We start from the raw sequence: 17,644 nt of genomic DNA on the forward strand, positions 1-17,644 counted from the left end.
CCTTTCCGTTTTCGGCCGACCTCGATTTAGGAAAAGAAGACCTCGATATAGGAAAATTCTTACAAAATTCTTCGATTCGGGAAACGTTTGGTCATGACGCACGATTTGTGGTAATACAGGAAATAAGGAGAGAAGTTACCCCTTTTTGCTCAAGCGAGATGTCTCGTGATTGGCTAAGTTGCACCTTCCTTACATGGTGGCAAAGGCGCTACAAACACTTCTGCAATCCAGTTCACTCCTTCCTTCCTCGTTCTCTCACTCTTCTTCCTGCTTCGTCGTCCCTCTGTGACTCATTTCCTTCCAGAGTAGACAAGATTTCAGATCTTCGTCTCATGCATTCACCTCTTTTTTCCTCTTCGTGTTAGACTATGCTTCAACGTCAGTATCAGTCATGATGTGCTCTCCGCTTTGAGTCGTTTACACTATTCTCCTCCGCCTCTTTACACCGCTCATTCTCCGAGGGCTCACTTTTTGCGTGATGCCGAGATGCCTAGGTTAGCAAACAGGACCTCTGTTTGACACCCTCGAGTTACACGCAAAGCATATCGACGAGCACGGCATTTTTCAGGTGGGTCACATGTCGCAAGCATTTCCTCAAGTCTGTCATGATCATTATGGATTAAGCTAACTTCTCTATATCAGTTGAAGCCCTTGTACAGAGTCGAGCACGTCACATCCAGTGCCGTCTCGTTCACATTCAAGCAGTACGCCAAGTCCGTTCCGTTCGGACTGACAACATTGATGTTCGATGCGACAATGTTGTTACACACGGCCGAGCTCGAGCACGCGAAAGTTCCGATCTCTGGCTGATACTTAGATGTTGTCTTCCCATTGAAGTTCTTGAAAACAATATCAGTAATCGTCAGTGGCGACGGGTATTCCAAGCACAAAGTCAAGTTTGACTGTCCATAGCATTGGTCTACTTCGATGGCATAGTCCACCTTGTCGATGAGCATGGTATCGTAGGTGATATTGTTGACTTTTCCGCTTCCGCCGCCTCCTTGGAGGTCACCGCTCAATGCTGACGGAGTGTTGGGCCAAACTTTGATTCGAGCACCGTCTGTGGTGTTGTGCATTGAGGCGTTGAAAACATAAATGTTTTCAACAATGTCATACTCGCCAACGTACTGGCCAAGTGAGCCTACAGATATTCCGTGGCTTCCGTTGCACCAGAGGTTTTGTACTAGCATGTTTGTGCTGTTCGGTTTGAAGGATACGCAATCTGCGAATGTCAGCAATGTGTCCGATCTCAAGTCAGGAGACACTTACCATCACCATTGTTGATCACAGAGTTCTGGATTGTAATGTCTGTGCTTCTATACGTATCCCAGCCATCTGTGTTCTTTGCGACATTTACACTCTTGCTTGCACCAGCGATATTGATGTTGTCGAAGACCACGTTCGAAGCGTTGGCGACAAAGTGGTAGTATTCTGGCGAGTATCGCAGAACCAAATTGCTGAGGATCGAGTTGTGAAGCCCATCAATTCCAATTAGAACTGGTCGAAGCGTGTAAATGTTTGAAGCATATAGATCGTACCAGACCTGGCCGTTTCCATCAATGGTTCCTCCTCCATAGATATTCACATCGTTGCCACCCAGTTTGAAGAATGAGGTCACATTCTGAAAGATGAATCTGAACGAATTTGCTTGCCAGTATGTTGTATCGTTTGTGAATTGAATGTATGATTGGATGTCTAGTCCTCTATCAATCTCAGAACATTTGGAAATAATCATCCCACTTACCAATATCGATGTGCTCTAAGAACGTCAAATCTAGCGCAGTGCCAATCGTGTATTTAATTCCTTCCCTGAAAACCACATGGCCACCATTGTTGCAAGAATGGAGAGCACTCAAAATGTAAGTGGAGTCGTCAGTGACGCCGTCGTTGTGACTCTGCACATAGCAGACCTTATTTCGCGGAGGCGGAGATGGTGGGGGGACATGAGGTGATTTGGGATGGCACGAAATCGACGGTCTTGGTGATGTATGATCTGGAGCAGACTTTCCGCCAGCTCCTTTGGCCCAGTCTTCAAAAGCTTGCCATGTTGGAGAAGCAATTGATACTGTGGCCAAAGCAAGAAGACTCGTCAATTGGAAGCGCATCTTGGCAAGTGCGAGGGGACGTCAATTGATGAAATTGGCAATGATTGACTGCAGCGATGAGGTTTGGGAGGAAAGCATCATGTCTTTATTTATCAAGCTCAAGATAAATTTGGAGAGCAGTAGCTTCGGGACTGATGCAGTGGTGGAATGCAAAGTTTAGGATGAAGACCTGGATATTTTTCCGGCCAGCTCTCCACCCCCAGGAACGTGATGACGATTCCAGGGGTTAAGCTGGGATGGCTTGGGCAAAGTGGCCAACCAATTTCTCTGAAAGGCGGGGATCTCCTCGAGCTCCCCAGCTTCTCCATTGATTTTTGGATGTCGCCGCCAAGGAGCTCCCCAAGCCCCGCATCTTGAACCCCGTTCCAAACTTTTTCTATTCAACATGATTCGTTGGAACGGATATCATCAGGTACGCGAATGAACATCCATGTAGATCACTCACGGACAAAAACGTGGTTGGTGGAACTCAAACGTGGCTGTCCGGCCGCGTTCCCGAGATTCTGGAGAAGCTTTTCTGCATCTCCTCTACATCACAAGTCATTTCATATCATGTGTAATTAATTGCAATGCCATCTGCTTACTGTTGTGCTTTTCATTGCGTCGTTCTTCATTTGTGGACTTGAGTTCGGAAAAACTGCTTAGACCTAGAAGGAAGTAATCTTCCGAGAAGCCATTCTCACGTGGTACCCCCTATCTCGTGCCTACCTACCTATATCCGAAAGGAAACACGTGCAGTACCATTGCACTTCATTTACCTTCGCTTTGGTGTACAATTAAACATCAAACAAACAATTACCAGGACACACAACCAAGTGTCAATCTCTAGCATATTTATAGGCCTTGACATGAGCTCATGAACGAAGCTTCGTTGTCACATGTTGACTGGTCAATTCGTCACTCCTTACAAAGATTGCATTTGCCTTTTCAAGCGAAAGCTGCAGGAACTTGGCATCTGAAGGCTGATCTTTGAGCAGCTCTCAGCTCTTGGACAGGAAGGCCTGGCCTAAAAGAAAGCACAGCACTGAGCACTCTCCGTTGAGAACGAGAACTTGATATCTGACAGTGTGAAGCGAACCTCGTGTCAACATGAAGACAAAGAAAATAGAAGTCAAGAAAACAAAGCGCTTCAAGCACCAGCTTCCTTGCTTTAAGCGCCGTCGAGTCCCTTGGTCAAGTCATTGTACTTACTGCACACAGAATGCACGAAGCCTCTTCTCACCCAGGGTCACCGTCACGAGCCCTTTTGTTTTAGTGTGTCGCATGGTGAAAACGAGCCTGCCGTTTTTTCAGACCGGGTTACTGGGAGCCATGAAAACCTGGATTCTGAAATTGAAAAAAGGAAAAGGAACCTTTGCGAAACGGCCCATGCGGGAGCGGTGGCTTATTCTGCATGCTGCAACACCGAATGAAGTCGGGCTGACGAGAGCTAAACCACACAACCCCCACACTTCAGATTGAACTTTTATTTTTCACCTGACATCTGACCTCTCTGTTCAACCGTGGAGGAGTGGAGAATAGAATTTGGGTATGATAGGTTCATCGATTGATGACAACTCGTAAGTGGAGGATGTAGTGGAGAAAGTCATCCACCAAGAGCCTCCTATCATGGTACTTATTCCGTCCGCTCGATGAGAGCACATTGCATGGCTATAATACTGCAATACCGAGAACCAGGTTATCGAAATCGCAAAAGAAATAATGCTTTCCGTGCAGGCGGTAAGTCCATGATTGGAAGAGATCTTGGTACGCGTAACCTGGTGAAGATCCGGTTCGTGAGAGGACATAGCGATCTACGATCCTCGATCTCTTGCAGATTCACTTTTCCAACGGAATGCACAGCTCCTTATCGGTCAGGACCTAGACCTGGCCATTCGAAGGAGTTCAGACCCCGAGGACGATGGAAAGGAGAAGTGTGAAGAGCTGGCGGAACGTAGTCTGGTATACTTTGCGAACCCCGCGTTGTGTGGGAGTCGTTGATTCAGGGTCCAGGATCAAATTCCACCCTTAGTACATGCTTTATATTAAGTTTACCCTCTACTCCCGCCTCACTGGTCGTGGCGTACGCATGTGGAGAAGCAGGCGCGCTCAAGGGCTGCAAGCCTTCCAAGCACTTCAAAAAGTTCCGATGACATTAAGAGCTTTATAGCCAGTAACCAAGACTGTCACGGTCTATCTTGCATCGTGATCTTATCCGGGAAGCTTTCCGCGCCCCGCCTCCGAAACTTTGTGCAACGACGGAGGTCGATCTCCTCCTCCAACTCCTACACGGCGTGTAAAGTTGCCAGGCACCCCAACCACCATGTGAAAGCCGAGACGGAAGTTAATGCAGCGACAGGGCCATCTAGCCACATAATTTCATTCCAGGACCGCGGCTTAACCTTGACCAGATCTCGAGGCATGGCTAGCTGTGCAGGTGCATGTGCAGCAGCGTGGAAAGTCCGCCCGGCTTGTTATCAGAATCGAGCTCCATACTTCATATAGTCTCACCCACATCCCGTCCTTCTTCTTTTCACTCACAAAGTGATCTGTCGAATATTACACATTATCATTGAAAGCTATTCGTAATGTCTTTGGCCCCTTCCACTTGCGAGTACATGAATTACACTGAACTAAAGATGACATCCTAGGAACCAGCCGTCTTGCAGAAGAACCGCACCCTATTTTCAGATCAAAGAGACCATGCCGAGGCCCGGCACAAGCAAGCCCACAATGTCATTACGCTTGAGAATGAAAGAAAGTTCTCCCGCCACGGGAAAGCCTTGAAAGATAATGATGGGGAGAAAAAAACAACTCGCAGAGATTCTATTGCAGACACTCATCACTGTACACGTCATAATACGGCAATCCAGACGATACCAGATCCCGGATCCAGATTCTCTCCTTTCCACCCAAAATGCCCGAATGGGATATCAGAACCGAGAAGTAGACATAGCCGAGCCCCCACCACTTCCACCAGCAGCAGCCGCAGCAGCATGATGCTGATGATGCTGATGCTGATGGAAAGGACCGCTCCCGTCGCCGCTGAAAAGCGGTCCGCCATCAAGGGTGTACACCCCCTGACACTCCTCCAGCCCATACATCTCCTCAAACGGCGAATCCATGTGCTCCTGCTCCTGCTCGACCTTCGGGAACGGCGCGAAGTACGGACCAGCGTCGCCAGCCGGCGGCGGCGTCAACGGGGATCGCTGTCTCCTGCCACTCGAGGTCTGCCGCTCGAACTGGGCGCGACGCACGCTGTCGATGCGGGACGTGCTGAAATGGTCGCGATCTTCCTTGGGGCGTTGCTGCTGTTGGTGGTGGTGGTGTCGCGAGAGCTTCGTCTTGCACATTCCGCCTTTGCGACCGGATGATTGGCGGGTTGGGGCTGGGTACTCTCCTCCTGCTGCTGCTGCTGCTCCTGCTCGGGGCAGTTTCTTGGCGGATGAGGTGCCTTTGCGGTAGCGGGTGGTGGACTGGACGCCGTCTTTGATGGCGAAGGGTTCGAGGACCCATTCGGTGGATTTCTTGGTGTCGTCGCCTTGGAGTTTGCGTTCTGTTTTCTTGAAGGCCTTTTTGGTCTCTTTGTTAGTGGGGTTTGCTGCTGCTGCTGGGCGGATACATAAGGAGGATGAAGGGATGAGAGTGTACGTACAGCGTTCATAGAGAGATTGTGTCGAATGCTATTCATCCATCCTTTCCCATCCGAAGCTCCTTTCGCCGTGTTGTCCCTGAACCATTGATATATCTCCTGCAATACCATGGAGTGATTCGGCGCGCTCATCAGTGCGCGATAGATCAACTTGGCGTACGGCTCGTCGGCCCCATGATCATCCACATCCACGGCCGTCATCTCGCGTGAGCTGTTCCCGCCGTTCTCGTCGGGCGAGCTCTCGTTAGAAGTCATGAACGCGGGAGGTTTATCGAAGGGCAGACTGCTGGGTCCAAAACACTCATCTTCTTGCTTGGGTCCTCCTGAGAGGGGACTATGGCTGATGCTCAGGCGGGCGAAGTGATCACGGGGCTCTTCGAGAGATGGGTAGATGAGGTTGGGGCGGCTCTGGTTCATGGTCTGGAGATCGTGTTTATGGGCGTTGTTCATGGGGTACATTTGTTCGTAGCTGTCCAGCATCGTCATGTTGGAGGAGGGGTCGTTGTACAATCGCGGATTGTCTGGCATCCAGCGAGGGATACCTGGATCGAGCCAGACGCCATTATTGTTGTCGTTGGCGCCAGTGGTGAGGCCGGGCGAGTAGTCGTAATAGTCGTTGGTATTTGGGTCTTCGAAAGAGGGGGTATGTTGAGATTGGTCTTGCCAGAGACAGGTAGGGTTAGTCGTCATCGAGACTGGAGGCATCGAGTTTCCCAGGTCGTAGTTGGTACCTAGAAGGTTGGAGGAGGAAACAGGAGGATTCGTCATGAAGTGTTGAGGTGATTGTAGTTGTTGTTGCTGTTGTAATCGAGGAAGGCTGTCACAGGAGAGCATTGGATGGGATGAAGTTGATTGTCCTGAGGAGGATACGGGAGCATCGGAATATTGATGGAAGCTGATGGGCAAGCCGGGAGTGGTGTGAAGTCTCTGCTGGTGATATTGGCCGGAATTCATACTGAGAAGGAGCACGGCAGTAGCAGCAGGTAGGGAAAACAGACCCCGCCGCTCGGAGAGGTGGCTCACGGTGAAGTGGTCCTTTCAACGCTGGAGGCGATTGCTGCTGGTGGTATTGTGCTGTGCGACAGACTGAGCGGATATCGAGTCGGAGATTTCGAAGAATTGGGAATAGCAAAGGAAGGTGTGATGTAGTTATTCACCCAGGACTATACTGATAGTCCCGGGCCGTAGCAGGACAAGGCCACAATGACAGGACATGCAGCATGGCGTGCCAACGCATGGACAGAGGTCGATGCGTGATGCAAGCCTTGTTTGCATCGGCAGGTAACATAAGGAAAGATTGAGGAGAATTCGACCCTGGTAAGGGACGTTCTGAAGGCAATCACGATCACTTGCTACCTGTCAGCCAGTGCAATCCGCACCATAAAAATGAGGCAGCCATATGCAGCCTTCATTGTGGAACTAGCGTCGGAGAGCTGCATGGCCCTAGAGGAGGGGGGGGGGGGGTTGACTAGACAGAATGGGAGAGTTGCCAAGGGGTGAAGTACCACAACAACAGCCTCGCTCGGGGCTAGCGTTCTTGCAATCATTCTTCCATTGTATGCCTGTTGTCTCATGGATAGAGCCGCTTCTAGAAAAGCGCTAGAACTAGGCTGTTGATTCAATTACCCGTCCAGAAAATTAAGCATTTCCGGGACAATTCCTTGATTGAGAGAACGCGGTGTAAGGGGACGAGACTGATCCACTGCTTCAACCAAGAAATTGAGAGATGAGCAGCAGCTACCCACGTAGGCGACACAGCCCCGGGAAAATCTAACGGCACTCATGCAGTACCAGTGTCCGCGCCTATCTTTACCAGTTGAAGGCACCACAACGAAGGAACAATGGCTCGGCAACGTTCTTGTGGCTCATATCTGCCACCCGGGCATGAGCACGGATCCTCAGCCGGCCATCGCTGGAGGGGTCCCATTTACGACGCAAAGTATCAACGGCGCGTACAACATGTTACCTTTGCACCACAGCACACGTGCTATGATCTGATCTGATCTGGAATAGTGCTTGTGAGAATTTGCACTTCTTTGCTGCTATGGATTTCTACTTCCCAGGTCAATTGTCTCAAGTATTCCCCACAAGCAGAATCGAAACAATCACTTCCTGTAGTATATCTAAATGACAAGTCAGCAAATAATAAATACACGCGCACAATTGATTGTTCCTTACCTTCTTGTACTGGAAGTGGAGCTGAAGTATGCCCTATGTGGAGAGTCAGTTTTCTGCTCAGGGGTTGCATGGGAAACCATCTAACGCGCGCCTGATGCTTGCTCGCGGTAAGGTAAGCATGCGTACCTTGTCAAAGCTGCTTTTGAACCCACGATCCCGCTTCGCACTATAGTCCCATTCCTTGTCTATAATGCGGAAAGCGATGTCTTCGTACGGGGGTCCTGCAATGAAGCGGATTAGGCAAGTATCTTCCTCTCCGGCGGGTGCGAAGGATTCGCCTCTCTTGCGGCCATGCTCCCTTATAATCTTAAATGTCGGTGCTTTGCTCTTGTCGATGAGATCCGGATAGAAAATGTTGAACTTGTAACCTTGCACAACTTTTGGCGGAGGATTATCATGGTCGTAGTGAGTCTGGTTGTACTTGTTCCATTCATATCCCATCTGTACACGATTGAAGTACCTTGGTTTTCTTGGTCGGTATTTGTCTGCCCATTGTGGTTGATCTGCCGTTGCAACTGCTTCCTCTCCAGTGAAGATTTCTTCGTCCTCGTCAACACCCCGAGCAACTTCTCGCTCATATAATGCTTTTGTTGCCTGAGAGAAATCTTCGTTGGGGGCAGTGGAGAATCGTTGAGTTCCTGGAGGTGCAGCTGAAGTAGTTGCGATACTGACAACCTTGCTGGTCGAACTTGCACCCTTCTCTGCAGCTTGTTGTTTCAGTGGAATATAGCCCAACTTCAAAACTTTTCGACGTTCTGCTACAACTTTCTGAAGAAACACCGATTCGTCAATCACCTCACTCGACTTGTCTTCAGCATGCAGCTTCAATAAAGGCTCTGGATCGTAGATCTGAGAGTATTTGAAATCGGATTGAGGTCGGAAAACTTCTGAGACATCCGTCGATTGTTCGGCACCTTCCTCGGAAACTCGAAGTGGGCCACCTAACAGTTCCTGCATCTTCTCTCGCACACCTTGTGCATCTTCCTCTTGTTGCTTGCGCAATGTATCTAATCGACTATCAAGAACCGACTGATACACCTTCTTGAGCTTTGCCTTGGCTTTCCATATCAGGAGACTTCGCAGTAATTGTTCCCAGTAGTCGAAGTCGATATTTTCGTTTGACCGCAGTTTCGCTCTGATTGACTTCTCCAAAGCCTCCAGCTGCTCATATGTCTTTGGGCCTAGCAGCTTATCGATATCCGCAGAAACAGAGTTGACAGCACGACCTTCTGGACCCATTGGCTTCAATTTTTGACGACGGTCATTGCAGATGATCTGCATTGTCTTCCAATAATCCTGATTCTTCTTGTTCTTTTCCAAAGCAAGGTAAGAGTTGATGTCATTCTCCAGCTCGATGAATTGAGCGTCATTGAGACCTTCAAAAACTCCTTCTGGATCTACGACCTCATGCTGAACCTCCTCTTCATCGTCATCGAGTAAATCTCTGTCTGGGTCGATTACTCTCAGAATGACCGCGAGCCAATCTATCGGCTTTGCTCTCCCTTCCCGTACGCGTATGTCTGCCTTCTTCTTTGCCTGCTTTAGAACGAAACTATCTTCCTCAGAAACCCATTTCCGTGTTTGTTCATCTTCGAAAGCGTCATTGTTTCGTGGAGGTCGAAAGTCGGGAGTTCTGCTGCCTGAACCTGTTGGTCTTGAAGATTTCGATATGCGATTGTTTTGATCTCGTCGAGGCGCTGTAATGTCTCTTGCAGGTGATCCGCGACCTGCTATCATTGCTTTCCTTCCAGGATCCATGGTGACTCTGTTCGACAATGTTGCTGTCGCAAAGTACCTAGGTAGATATCGAGAAGTCTTGTCAACTTTTCCGACATAATTTAGAGCTGGCTGGATAAGGTTAAGCGGGGCATTTTTAGCGTCTCGAGACGATCACCAATCGAAGTGGTCCCTCAGACGAGGCTGTCGCTTCAGCCCCACGTTTATTTCGAGGCACCACTTCTGCTCACTCACCACTTCTTCATATCCGCTTACTTTAACGACGACAGTATTTTATACACCGCCTTTGATACACCGCCTTCCATACACCGCCTTTCATACACCGCCTTTGAACACTCCGAAACCATGGCTATTCTTTCCGGATGCCCAGGTGTAGAGGTCTGCGTACAGTCAGTCGACGATGGAGGAGCCCAAGATTTGCAAGAGTATGACGATGATGGAGGCTGGACATATCGAAAATACAGCCATCTGCCTGAAGGGCAGCGCATCTCGAAATACGTGGAAAGCAAGGCCGGCGCACAGTTTCGCATTCGAATCATCTTGAAGAATCCTTTCAGGTTGACAAGCCAAAGCGTTACCTTCAAAGCGAGTGTTGACGGTCACGGAATTGCCCAAGCCTCGTGCACTGCCGACTATTTCTATCGTGCTTCGGGGTACTATATGGAGTTGATTACGGCGAGACTCGATAGGATCAGTGGGACTGAGATTACCAGTCGGCCGTTGAAATTCAACAACTTGAAGAAAGGTAGCCTCGTCATTACTACTGGAATCACATTTCACTAACAATTTCGCAGTCGACGATACCGACTCTACACGAGTGAGGCAAGATTCGAGAGCGGTCATCGGTATTGGAGAGATTGTTATTTCTGTGTTCCGAACTCTTCAAAGAGATCCTATCCTACCACCACCACTCTATAGATCCACAGTATACAACCCAATCGAAGAAGTCGCAGAGAAAGCTTTGAAAGGCAAAGCTATATCACATGGAGTCGCATATGGAGAGCAACAGATTGTGACTCGACATATCAAGGAGACAGTTGATGTGGATGGATATAACAACCCTCTGGGTGTATTTATATTCAAATACCGATCGATGGGTACGAACCTCCCTTTAATTCCAAAAACTTTCATTAACTAACAATAATCGACAGAGGACCTAAAAATCGAGTTGATCATCCCACGTTCGCCATCTCCACAGCCAGCCATCGCACCTCTCAATCTCAGGGGAAATCTACCCGCAGCTCGACGAGAACGTCTAGCCAACCTCAAGGTAAATTATCCTCTGACTCAGGAAGATGTAGCTAACAATTTGTAGCGGGAAATCGAAGAAATCAAAGCCGAAGAAGAAGATAGCCAACCCAGCGGAAGCAAACGCAGACGAACCGGTGCAGCTGGGAGCAGCGGCAGAGCCTACAAGACATCATGGACCGCTACGGGCCAGGTGGTCGTTGATCTTACCGATGATTGATTGATCTCGAATTTCACTTTTTCTGTTTTTCTTACCTGCGTTGCTTTGGAGTACAGCGATGGCGTTCCTTTTCTTCTTTACTTGTTTACCATATCATGAATCTCAGCAAGGCGTCTGGATGGATGGAAAGGGGGGTGCATTTGCGACGATTTCTTACCATGACTAGATACCCGATTCACTTTGCAGATCATTCGAAATATAACGTTGCTTTCCGTACTTCGTGGCTAGGCTATTGTTTGGTTGTGAGGTCGCACTTTGAAAGCTTATAAAGTAGAGACAGTGACCATGATACCACCAGGTATTTGGCTTGGTTGTCTGTGCTATCGCACTGTGAGGTTTACAAAGTCGGGACAATTGTGATGATACCACCAAATCTTGGCTTGTTTGGCCGCAGCGTCGTGCTTTGCGATTTGATAAGTAGGGACATAACGCCAGATACTTACTTTACCTGATGGTCTTTGGTATCCCGCTTTTAAAAGTATAAAATAGCGACATACTACTAGATATTTACTTACTCTGCTTGATTGTCCATGGTATCCCGCTTTGCAATCTTATAAAGTAGGGATTAACCACCAGATATTTACATATTTACTCACTCTGCTTCCTCGTCCATAGCACTGCACTTTAAAATCTTAAAAAGTAGGGACTTACTAATAGATATTTCCTCGATTTCCTCGTCCGTGGCATCCTATTTTAAAATCTAACAAAGTAGACACATACCACTAGATATTAACTCACTCTGCTTTGCTCGTCCGTGGGCATCCTACTTTAAAATTTAACAAAGCAAATATACACTACTTGTTGGAAATACGGTCCATATTAGGTGAGTCTGATGTCACGAGATCTCGCGTGACACTAGACTGAATGGGGATTAGCTCCATTCAAGCTCGAGTATATCCTCAAGCTCCTAGTCTTCTTAGCTCTTTAGTCAATCAACACTGATTCAACCTGCCTGCTTCCCTGCCCTCGTGATCCTTCTAGGTGATCATTACACCTGAAGGGGATACGAGTTAAAGACTACTAGATATTTATTTACTCTACTTACTCATCCATGGTACCACACTTTAAAATCTCAAAAAAAAAAAAAAAATAAGGACTTACCAATAGATACTTACTTGGCTTGCTCGTCCGTGTCATCCATCGCACTTTTAGTTCTTATAAAGTAGGAACTTACCACCATTACACTCACTCAACTGAATTTTGATCGTCCATGATATCGAAGTTTGAAAATCTACAAACTAGGGACATACCACCCTTACAATTACTCACTCAACTTAATTGTCTGGCCTCTCCCCACGACTTCGGAGCAGCCCTCCAGATGGTTGCAAAGACAGACATTCACATCTCTTTTATCTATCTCATGTCCAACTCTCTCTTGAAGTCTTCGACTCAAGAATATCCTGCTTTTCATAACACCTCCTCTCCTCTCCTCTCGATGAATAATAATCTAATGCATTCCTGTGTATAGCTGGAGATGGGGATTGATTTAATTTTGCTCGGGGTATTTATTTATTTATCTCAGCCGATCCATCCATCGGGTTTCGAAACACCACCGCACCCTCTAGCTACATACATACATATTCATTCATTCCCCTTCCACGCTCAAAAAAACTCAGAACCACACACCCCACGACTACTCGCAATTCCATCCCATCCCATCTATTCCCTCCCCTCCTCCATCATCTCAACCTCCCCACATCCAAATTTCCAGCACCCGTTCCTCTCTGAACCTCATTTCTTTTTTTCCTTTTTTTTTGGGTCTCGGAGCGAGGGAAGTAATTTTCCGTCCGTTCAAGCTCGTAGAGGGGAAAGTAGAGCTTGCTTACTTAGGGGGGAAACTTTGGGAGAAAAGCTTTGGGGGAGGGATTGGGAGGATGCGTGGATGTGTGTGGGCTTGATGGGTAGTATTTATAATTGAGTGGAGATTTTTCGGGTTATGTTAATAGTCTTCTTACTTGATTCCTAGTGAATCTGAAGTGCAGTTTCTGCTAGATAGGTAGTAGGAATGAGCCCAGTCACCTCCTCCTTATTTAAATCAATCACTCATCCCCGATTAATTGATAGTCAACACTCATCAATCATAGTCCAAAAAAAAAAAAACCTTCATCATAAACCAAATCCATATATCCAGCTATCATACCTATCCTACCAGCGCCGCAAAAAATGCCATGATTGAAGCCAAGCCAATGCCAGCCGCCCATTCATACAATCATATCATGATATCTGTCTCCCTCTATCTGCATATCTGCATATCTGCATATCCTCCTCTCTATTTTCAAGGTCTTAAATCCCGGTGGTAAGCTCTCTAGCTCTCAACGCTCGCCCAGCCCCTCACTACCTCAACCCCCACCCCCCCTCACTCCCCTTCCTAGTCTCAAACCTCAATCCCCCCCGTCTAAAAACCCTCCTACACCTCTCCTCCCCACCCCCCTCCAACCACCTCCCCAGATTCTTACACTGAGACACATCCATACTCTCCAACATACTACAGCCCTCAACCACAGCCTCGACGCCCGTGCCCGTGACCCTCACACAGCCTCTCACACTCAGTTCCCTGAGCTCGAGCAGGTGCAGCCCGATGCCGCGGAGGGAGGAGTCGGAGACGGCGCTGCCGCAGAAGGAGAGTTTGAGGGAGCGGAGGCGCGGACAGCCGAGGGAGAGGACTTCGGTTGCGGTGTCGGAGAGGGCGCAGCAGAATGACTGTTTTTTTTGTTAACTTCATTCTTTCAATAAGAAGGGAAGGAGGGGAAGACAAACCAAATCCAACTCCCTCAACCCCTTCGCAGCATTCGTTAGATACACAATCGCATTATCAGTCAAATACGTGCAATCCGCCAAAATGAGCCTCTCGAGCCTCGAAAACTTATAGATACTCCAATGTTGGAACCCACCATCCGTGATCGTCGTACAGCGCGTGAGATCGATGCTCTGGAGCCTCGAATGAGCGTGGACGGCTAGATGAGCCATGGAGCGATCCGTGACGTGTTTGCAGTAACTCAGCGTCAAGCGTTTGAGGTTTGGACAGCCGACTACGGTGCCGACGGGAGGAGCGGCGGGGTTGGGTTGTTGGAGGGCTTTGGAACGGGTGTTTTGTTGAGGAGGGGCGGGTTCGGTGACGACCCAGCCAACGATGCGGGCGAGGAGGTTGTCGCTGACTTTGCGGCAGTTGGAGAGGTCGATTTCTTCGAGTTGTTTGGCGTTGTTGGCCATTTCTAGGACGGCGTTGGCGGTTATGTCCCAGACGCTTTTCATTTTCCAGGCGTGCACGTTGGAGCCGGATTGTTGGGAGAGGGCGGAGAAGCCTTCGTCTGTGATGTGGAAACAATTACTGATATCGATGGTTTCTGGTCGTTTCCCAACAAATGGGCAGATGATGTCAGTTAGTACTTTGTTGGTAACTTGGCGATTATAGAGAGAGAGATCAAGGGTTTTGCAGATTTTCGGAGATGTAGTGAGAAGTTTTGACCAATGAAGTGACACACTTCGGAGCCGCATAAGCTGATAAATGTCGAGATACGAAAATATCAGAATAAGTATTGGATCCGGAAGAACACCTCTATTATATTGACTCGGCCTCCGTTGCGTCCTTGGTCTCTTTGGACGGAAGCTCGAATCTGGCGGTGTCATAGCTAGTGGTGATTTTGTCGGAGTTGGAGTTTGAGTTCTCGACCTCGTTTTTGGACCTGATTGCACTTTCTGCTCTTCTGGTGGTGGAGTGTCAGGAACAGGTGGAGCATAAGAACCTCTCCTTGATCTCGCTCTCATATTATCCATATCGACACTCAAGAAAGGATCAGGATCCAGAGGTTCCAAAACCTCCTTATCCTCTGCTCTACTTGGCTTGTGCGGACTGGCAGGTTTCGACGGGGTGAACGTGACTTGTGGAAGACTGGTCCGTATAGGTGTCGTGACACGATCTTCAAGTTCCAAATCGTTGATTGAAGGTGCATCAACATCGATCATATGCACATCTTCATCCTGGTGCTCCATTCGAGTTTTGGCAGTTCGCTCCACCTGTTTCTTGATATCCGGAGGACATCTTCGCCATAGCTCTTCCAGAACCTCTCCACTGATCAACAGACACTCTACTGTTGTAATTGATCGAACAGTAGCTGTTCTCCTGGGTGCTAGAGCCAGACTAGCGACTTCACCAAAATACTGCCCTTGCTTCAATCTCGGCCGAATGTAAGAAGGATGTCCATGATTCGCGTGACTGAAAGATTGGCCATTTGTCGTCTCATGTATGATTTCCACCTCTCCTCTTACAATAAAGTAAATCTCGCTTCCAGGCGACCCTTGGAGAATAATATCCGTGAACGGAGGATACGTCTTCGGCTGTGCACTCAAGCCCAGAAAATGAAGAATTTCAGGAGGAAGCGTTGAGAAAAGTGGTAACTCCTTCAACGTTCTCCTCACATTCACAAACCCACTTCCTAACGCGCTTCCAGCCGCAGGATCCTCAATCCCTTGCGGACTTGGCGATTTCCGCTTCTTGGTATTGATCACCGTCCCCTTCTCAATCTTCCCCACATCACCCATCGAAACCTCTCCCGGCGCCGCCTCCCGCGCAAGCAGTTTCCCTCCTCTCGACGGCAAAGAAGTCGAAACCAATTTCGGCCCAAACCCACTCTCCTTCCGCTTCTTATTCAAGATCGTCAAGCGCTCTTGAGCCTCCTCCATAATCGCTTGTTCCATCTCTGGAAAATTCGGCAGCTCGGTCCGCAGATCCTCCTTCTTCAGCACCACCAGCAGACACTTCGTCCGCGCGATGATGGTCGCCGTCCGCGGGACGTCCATCAGGATGCCAATCTCCCCAAAGAACGCGCCTGGCCTCAACTCCGCATACGTAGCCTCGCCATCCCGCGACGTGACTGCCACCGCGCCCCGCACCAGCCAGTACATCGCCTTGGCCTCATCGCCCTCCGTCAAGATATGATCGTGCGGGGAGTGCACCTGCGGTCTCAAGTGCTTGCCAATGGCAGCCAGGAACGAGTCGGGCGCTGAGAGGAACAGCGGGAACGAGCGAATGCGGTCCACGAGGTCGAGCGGCATGTCGGGGATGGTGGAGGCTGTCAGCGGGGAGGGACGCACGGGGCGGGTGGGATTGGTCTCGATGTTGAAGGAGCGGATCAGGGAGAGGGAGTCTGGGATCGGGGCGCCATTGGTTCTGAAGGGCGAGCTGGGCCCGCCGCGGTTCCGCCGCATGGTTTGTGGTTTTGTTCTTGGGGGTATTTGGGTGAGGGGAAGAGGAATTTGGGTTCGAGGAGATGGTGCCTGCCAAATCGCATCCGTTATTGGCACGGCCTATCGGCCGTCAGTGCCAGGTGAGAGGCCAGGTCTGCAGATAGATGATGCGTGTGTATGTGTGTACGTGAAAGTAGGAAGTAGCGGAATATTTGCAAGTAGAAAGAAGAAATCGGTGCTATCTCCAGTATTTCGCAAGTAGGTATGTACAAAAAATTCGAAGGGGAGTAGGTTTCTTTGTTCTCCAAGCTCGTGCGCCGGGACGTGTCTGCGAAGACATTCTTAGTTCTATTTTCCCCTTCTTGTGTCATCTGCGGGGGTCCTGACTTACAGCGTAGAGTGGAGTGGTAGCTCGATGTCGAAGTCTGACTTGCTTGACCGTCACATTCCTGGGACTGCTCGACGGAGGGGTAAATTCGAAGTGTCACGGTTCGGGGCGTTGAGGAGTTGAAGTTCGGACAGGAAGAGGAAAGGCGACGATGCAAAACATCCAGGGACGAGGCAAAGTGCAGCAGCAGCAGCGGACGGATGCTGACTGGAATGGGATTGGGATTGGGGGGAGATGCACGGAGCGCAGATTGGTTGTAGAGCTTCCCTTTCCCTTCTTCCCTTAGTGAGGTGAGAGAGACGAGGGCGCGAGCGACGGACCGCCGAATGAATCCTCAATTGGGGCCAAGACCGAAACAAGCCTGAGCCTGAGCGTGAGTTGAGTTGACTTGACTTGACTTGAGCTGACTGACTTGAACTTGACTTGACTTGACTTGACTTGACTTGGCCGAGCGCCTGATGGATGGTGAAATGGGAGGGCACAGTGGAACTAGAGTGGAGTCTGCGGGAGGCGCTAGAATGACGAAGGTGTATCGCGACGACGATTGACGAACATGTTTCTTTTTTCCTTCGTTTCGATATTTTATTCGATATGATATGTCAGAAAGGGTCCTTCCGTCCGTTGTCGCTCATCCAAAGAATATCAACAGAGAGAGAAAACGAACGGTAAAAAAATAATAAGAGGACAGAAAACAAATGGCCCCTCAGAATATTATTTTCACAATTATTCTTCTTTCAGCCGTAAGTCACTCTCTTTTTTGTGCGTGCAGTCATCATTTTGCCAGGCTCGTTCCCTCGCTCGCTCGGTACTGTACTGGTACCCTTACTTAACCTTACCTTACCGCTCGATTCCCTTCAGGGGTCGCACGCCTCGCACGCCTCGCCTACGAGATTGACTCCTTCCATTTGCATTCTAGAAGGCCACATGGGAGAGACGCCCCCCCCCCCCCCCCC

The 17,644-nt window shown here is 49.1% G+C and overlaps 5 protein-coding genes across 5 annotated transcripts; 1 reads left to right on the forward strand and 4 right to left on the reverse strand.

Moving 5' to 3' along the window:
- Positions 1-604: 604 nt before the first annotated feature.
- On the reverse strand, positions 605-2,385 carry LY89DRAFT_634670 (exopolygalacturonase). The gene is made up of 3 exons (XM_018211402.1): positions 1,745-2,385; positions 1,270-1,695; positions 605-1,222 (listed from the first exon to the last, which is right to left on the reverse strand). The coding sequence occupies exons 1-3, from the start codon at positions 2,103-2,105 to the stop codon at positions 639-641; spliced, it is 1,371 nt and encodes a 456-aa protein (XP_018078883.1). The 5' UTR covers positions 2,106-2,385; the 3' UTR covers positions 605-638.
- A 3,354-nt stretch (positions 2,386-5,739) lies between these two features.
- On the reverse strand, positions 5,740-5,895 carry LY89DRAFT_556607 (winged helix DNA-binding domain-containing protein; the record flags this gene model as incomplete). The annotated part of the gene is made up of 1 exon (XM_018208378.1): positions 5,740-5,895. A coding segment is annotated over one exon (156 nt), but the record flags the coding sequence as incomplete, so codon positions are not given.
- Positions 5,896-7,841: 1,946 nt separating this feature from the next.
- On the reverse strand, positions 7,842-9,672 carry LY89DRAFT_727554 (uncharacterized protein; the record flags this gene model as incomplete). The annotated part of the gene is made up of 3 exons (XM_018219165.1): positions 7,842-7,859; positions 7,915-7,947; positions 8,041-9,672. 3 exons carry the CDS (start codon positions 9,670-9,672, stop codon positions 7,842-7,844), a joined length of 1,683 nt encoding a protein of 560 aa, XP_018078885.1.
- A 226-nt stretch (positions 9,673-9,898) lies between these two features.
- Positions 9,899-11,334, forward strand: LY89DRAFT_776627 (uncharacterized protein). Its single transcript, XM_018222057.1, has 4 exons — positions 9,899-10,396; positions 10,446-10,748; positions 10,803-10,921; positions 10,967-11,334. The coding sequence occupies exons 1-4, from the start codon at positions 9,997-9,999 to the stop codon at positions 11,117-11,119; spliced, it is 975 nt and encodes a 324-aa protein (XP_018078886.1). The 5' UTR covers positions 9,899-9,996; the 3' UTR covers positions 11,120-11,334.
- Positions 11,335-13,571: 2,237 nt separating this feature from the next.
- Positions 13,572-16,324, reverse strand: LY89DRAFT_663261 (RNI-like protein; the record flags this gene model as incomplete). The annotated part of the gene is made up of 3 exons (XM_018212692.1): positions 13,572-13,576; positions 13,606-13,819; positions 13,877-16,324. 3 exons carry the CDS (start codon positions 16,322-16,324, stop codon positions 13,572-13,574), a joined length of 2,667 nt encoding a protein of 888 aa, XP_018078887.1.
- Between the last annotated feature and the right edge of the window lie 1,320 nt (positions 16,325-17,644).

This window comes from Mollisia scopiformis (genome assembly GCF_001500285.1).
Source record: "Mollisia scopiformis unplaced genomic scaffold LY89scaffold_1, whole genome shotgun sequence".
Taxonomy (NCBI): domain Eukaryota; kingdom Fungi; phylum Ascomycota; class Leotiomycetes; order Helotiales; family Mollisiaceae; genus Mollisia; species Mollisia scopiformis.

Bases quoted from the DNA above. Each gene is read 5' to 3' on its own strand.
- LY89DRAFT_634670 (XM_018211402.1), bottom strand. From the start codon at position 2,105: ATGCGCTTCCAATTGACGAGTCTTCTTGCTTTGGCCACAGTATCAATT. The intron at 1,696-1,744 runs GTAAGTGGGATG...ATAGAGGACTAG, and splicing joins CTTAGAGCACATCGATATTG to ACATCCAATCATACATTCAA. The intron at 1,223-1,269 runs GTAAGTGTCTCC...TGACATTCGCAG, and splicing joins TGTGATCAACAATGGTGATG to ATTGCGTATCCTTCAAACCG.
- LY89DRAFT_776627 (XM_018222057.1), top strand. From the start codon at position 9,997: ATGGCTATTCTTTCCGGATGCCCAGGTGTAGAGGTCTGCGTACAGTCA. The intron at 10,397-10,445 runs GTAGCCTCGTCA...ACAATTTCGCAG, and splicing joins ATTCAACAACTTGAAGAAAG to TCGACGATACCGACTCTACA. The intron at 10,922-10,966 runs GTAAATTATCCT...AACAATTTGTAG, and splicing joins AACGTCTAGCCAACCTCAAG to CGGGAAATCGAAGAAATCAA.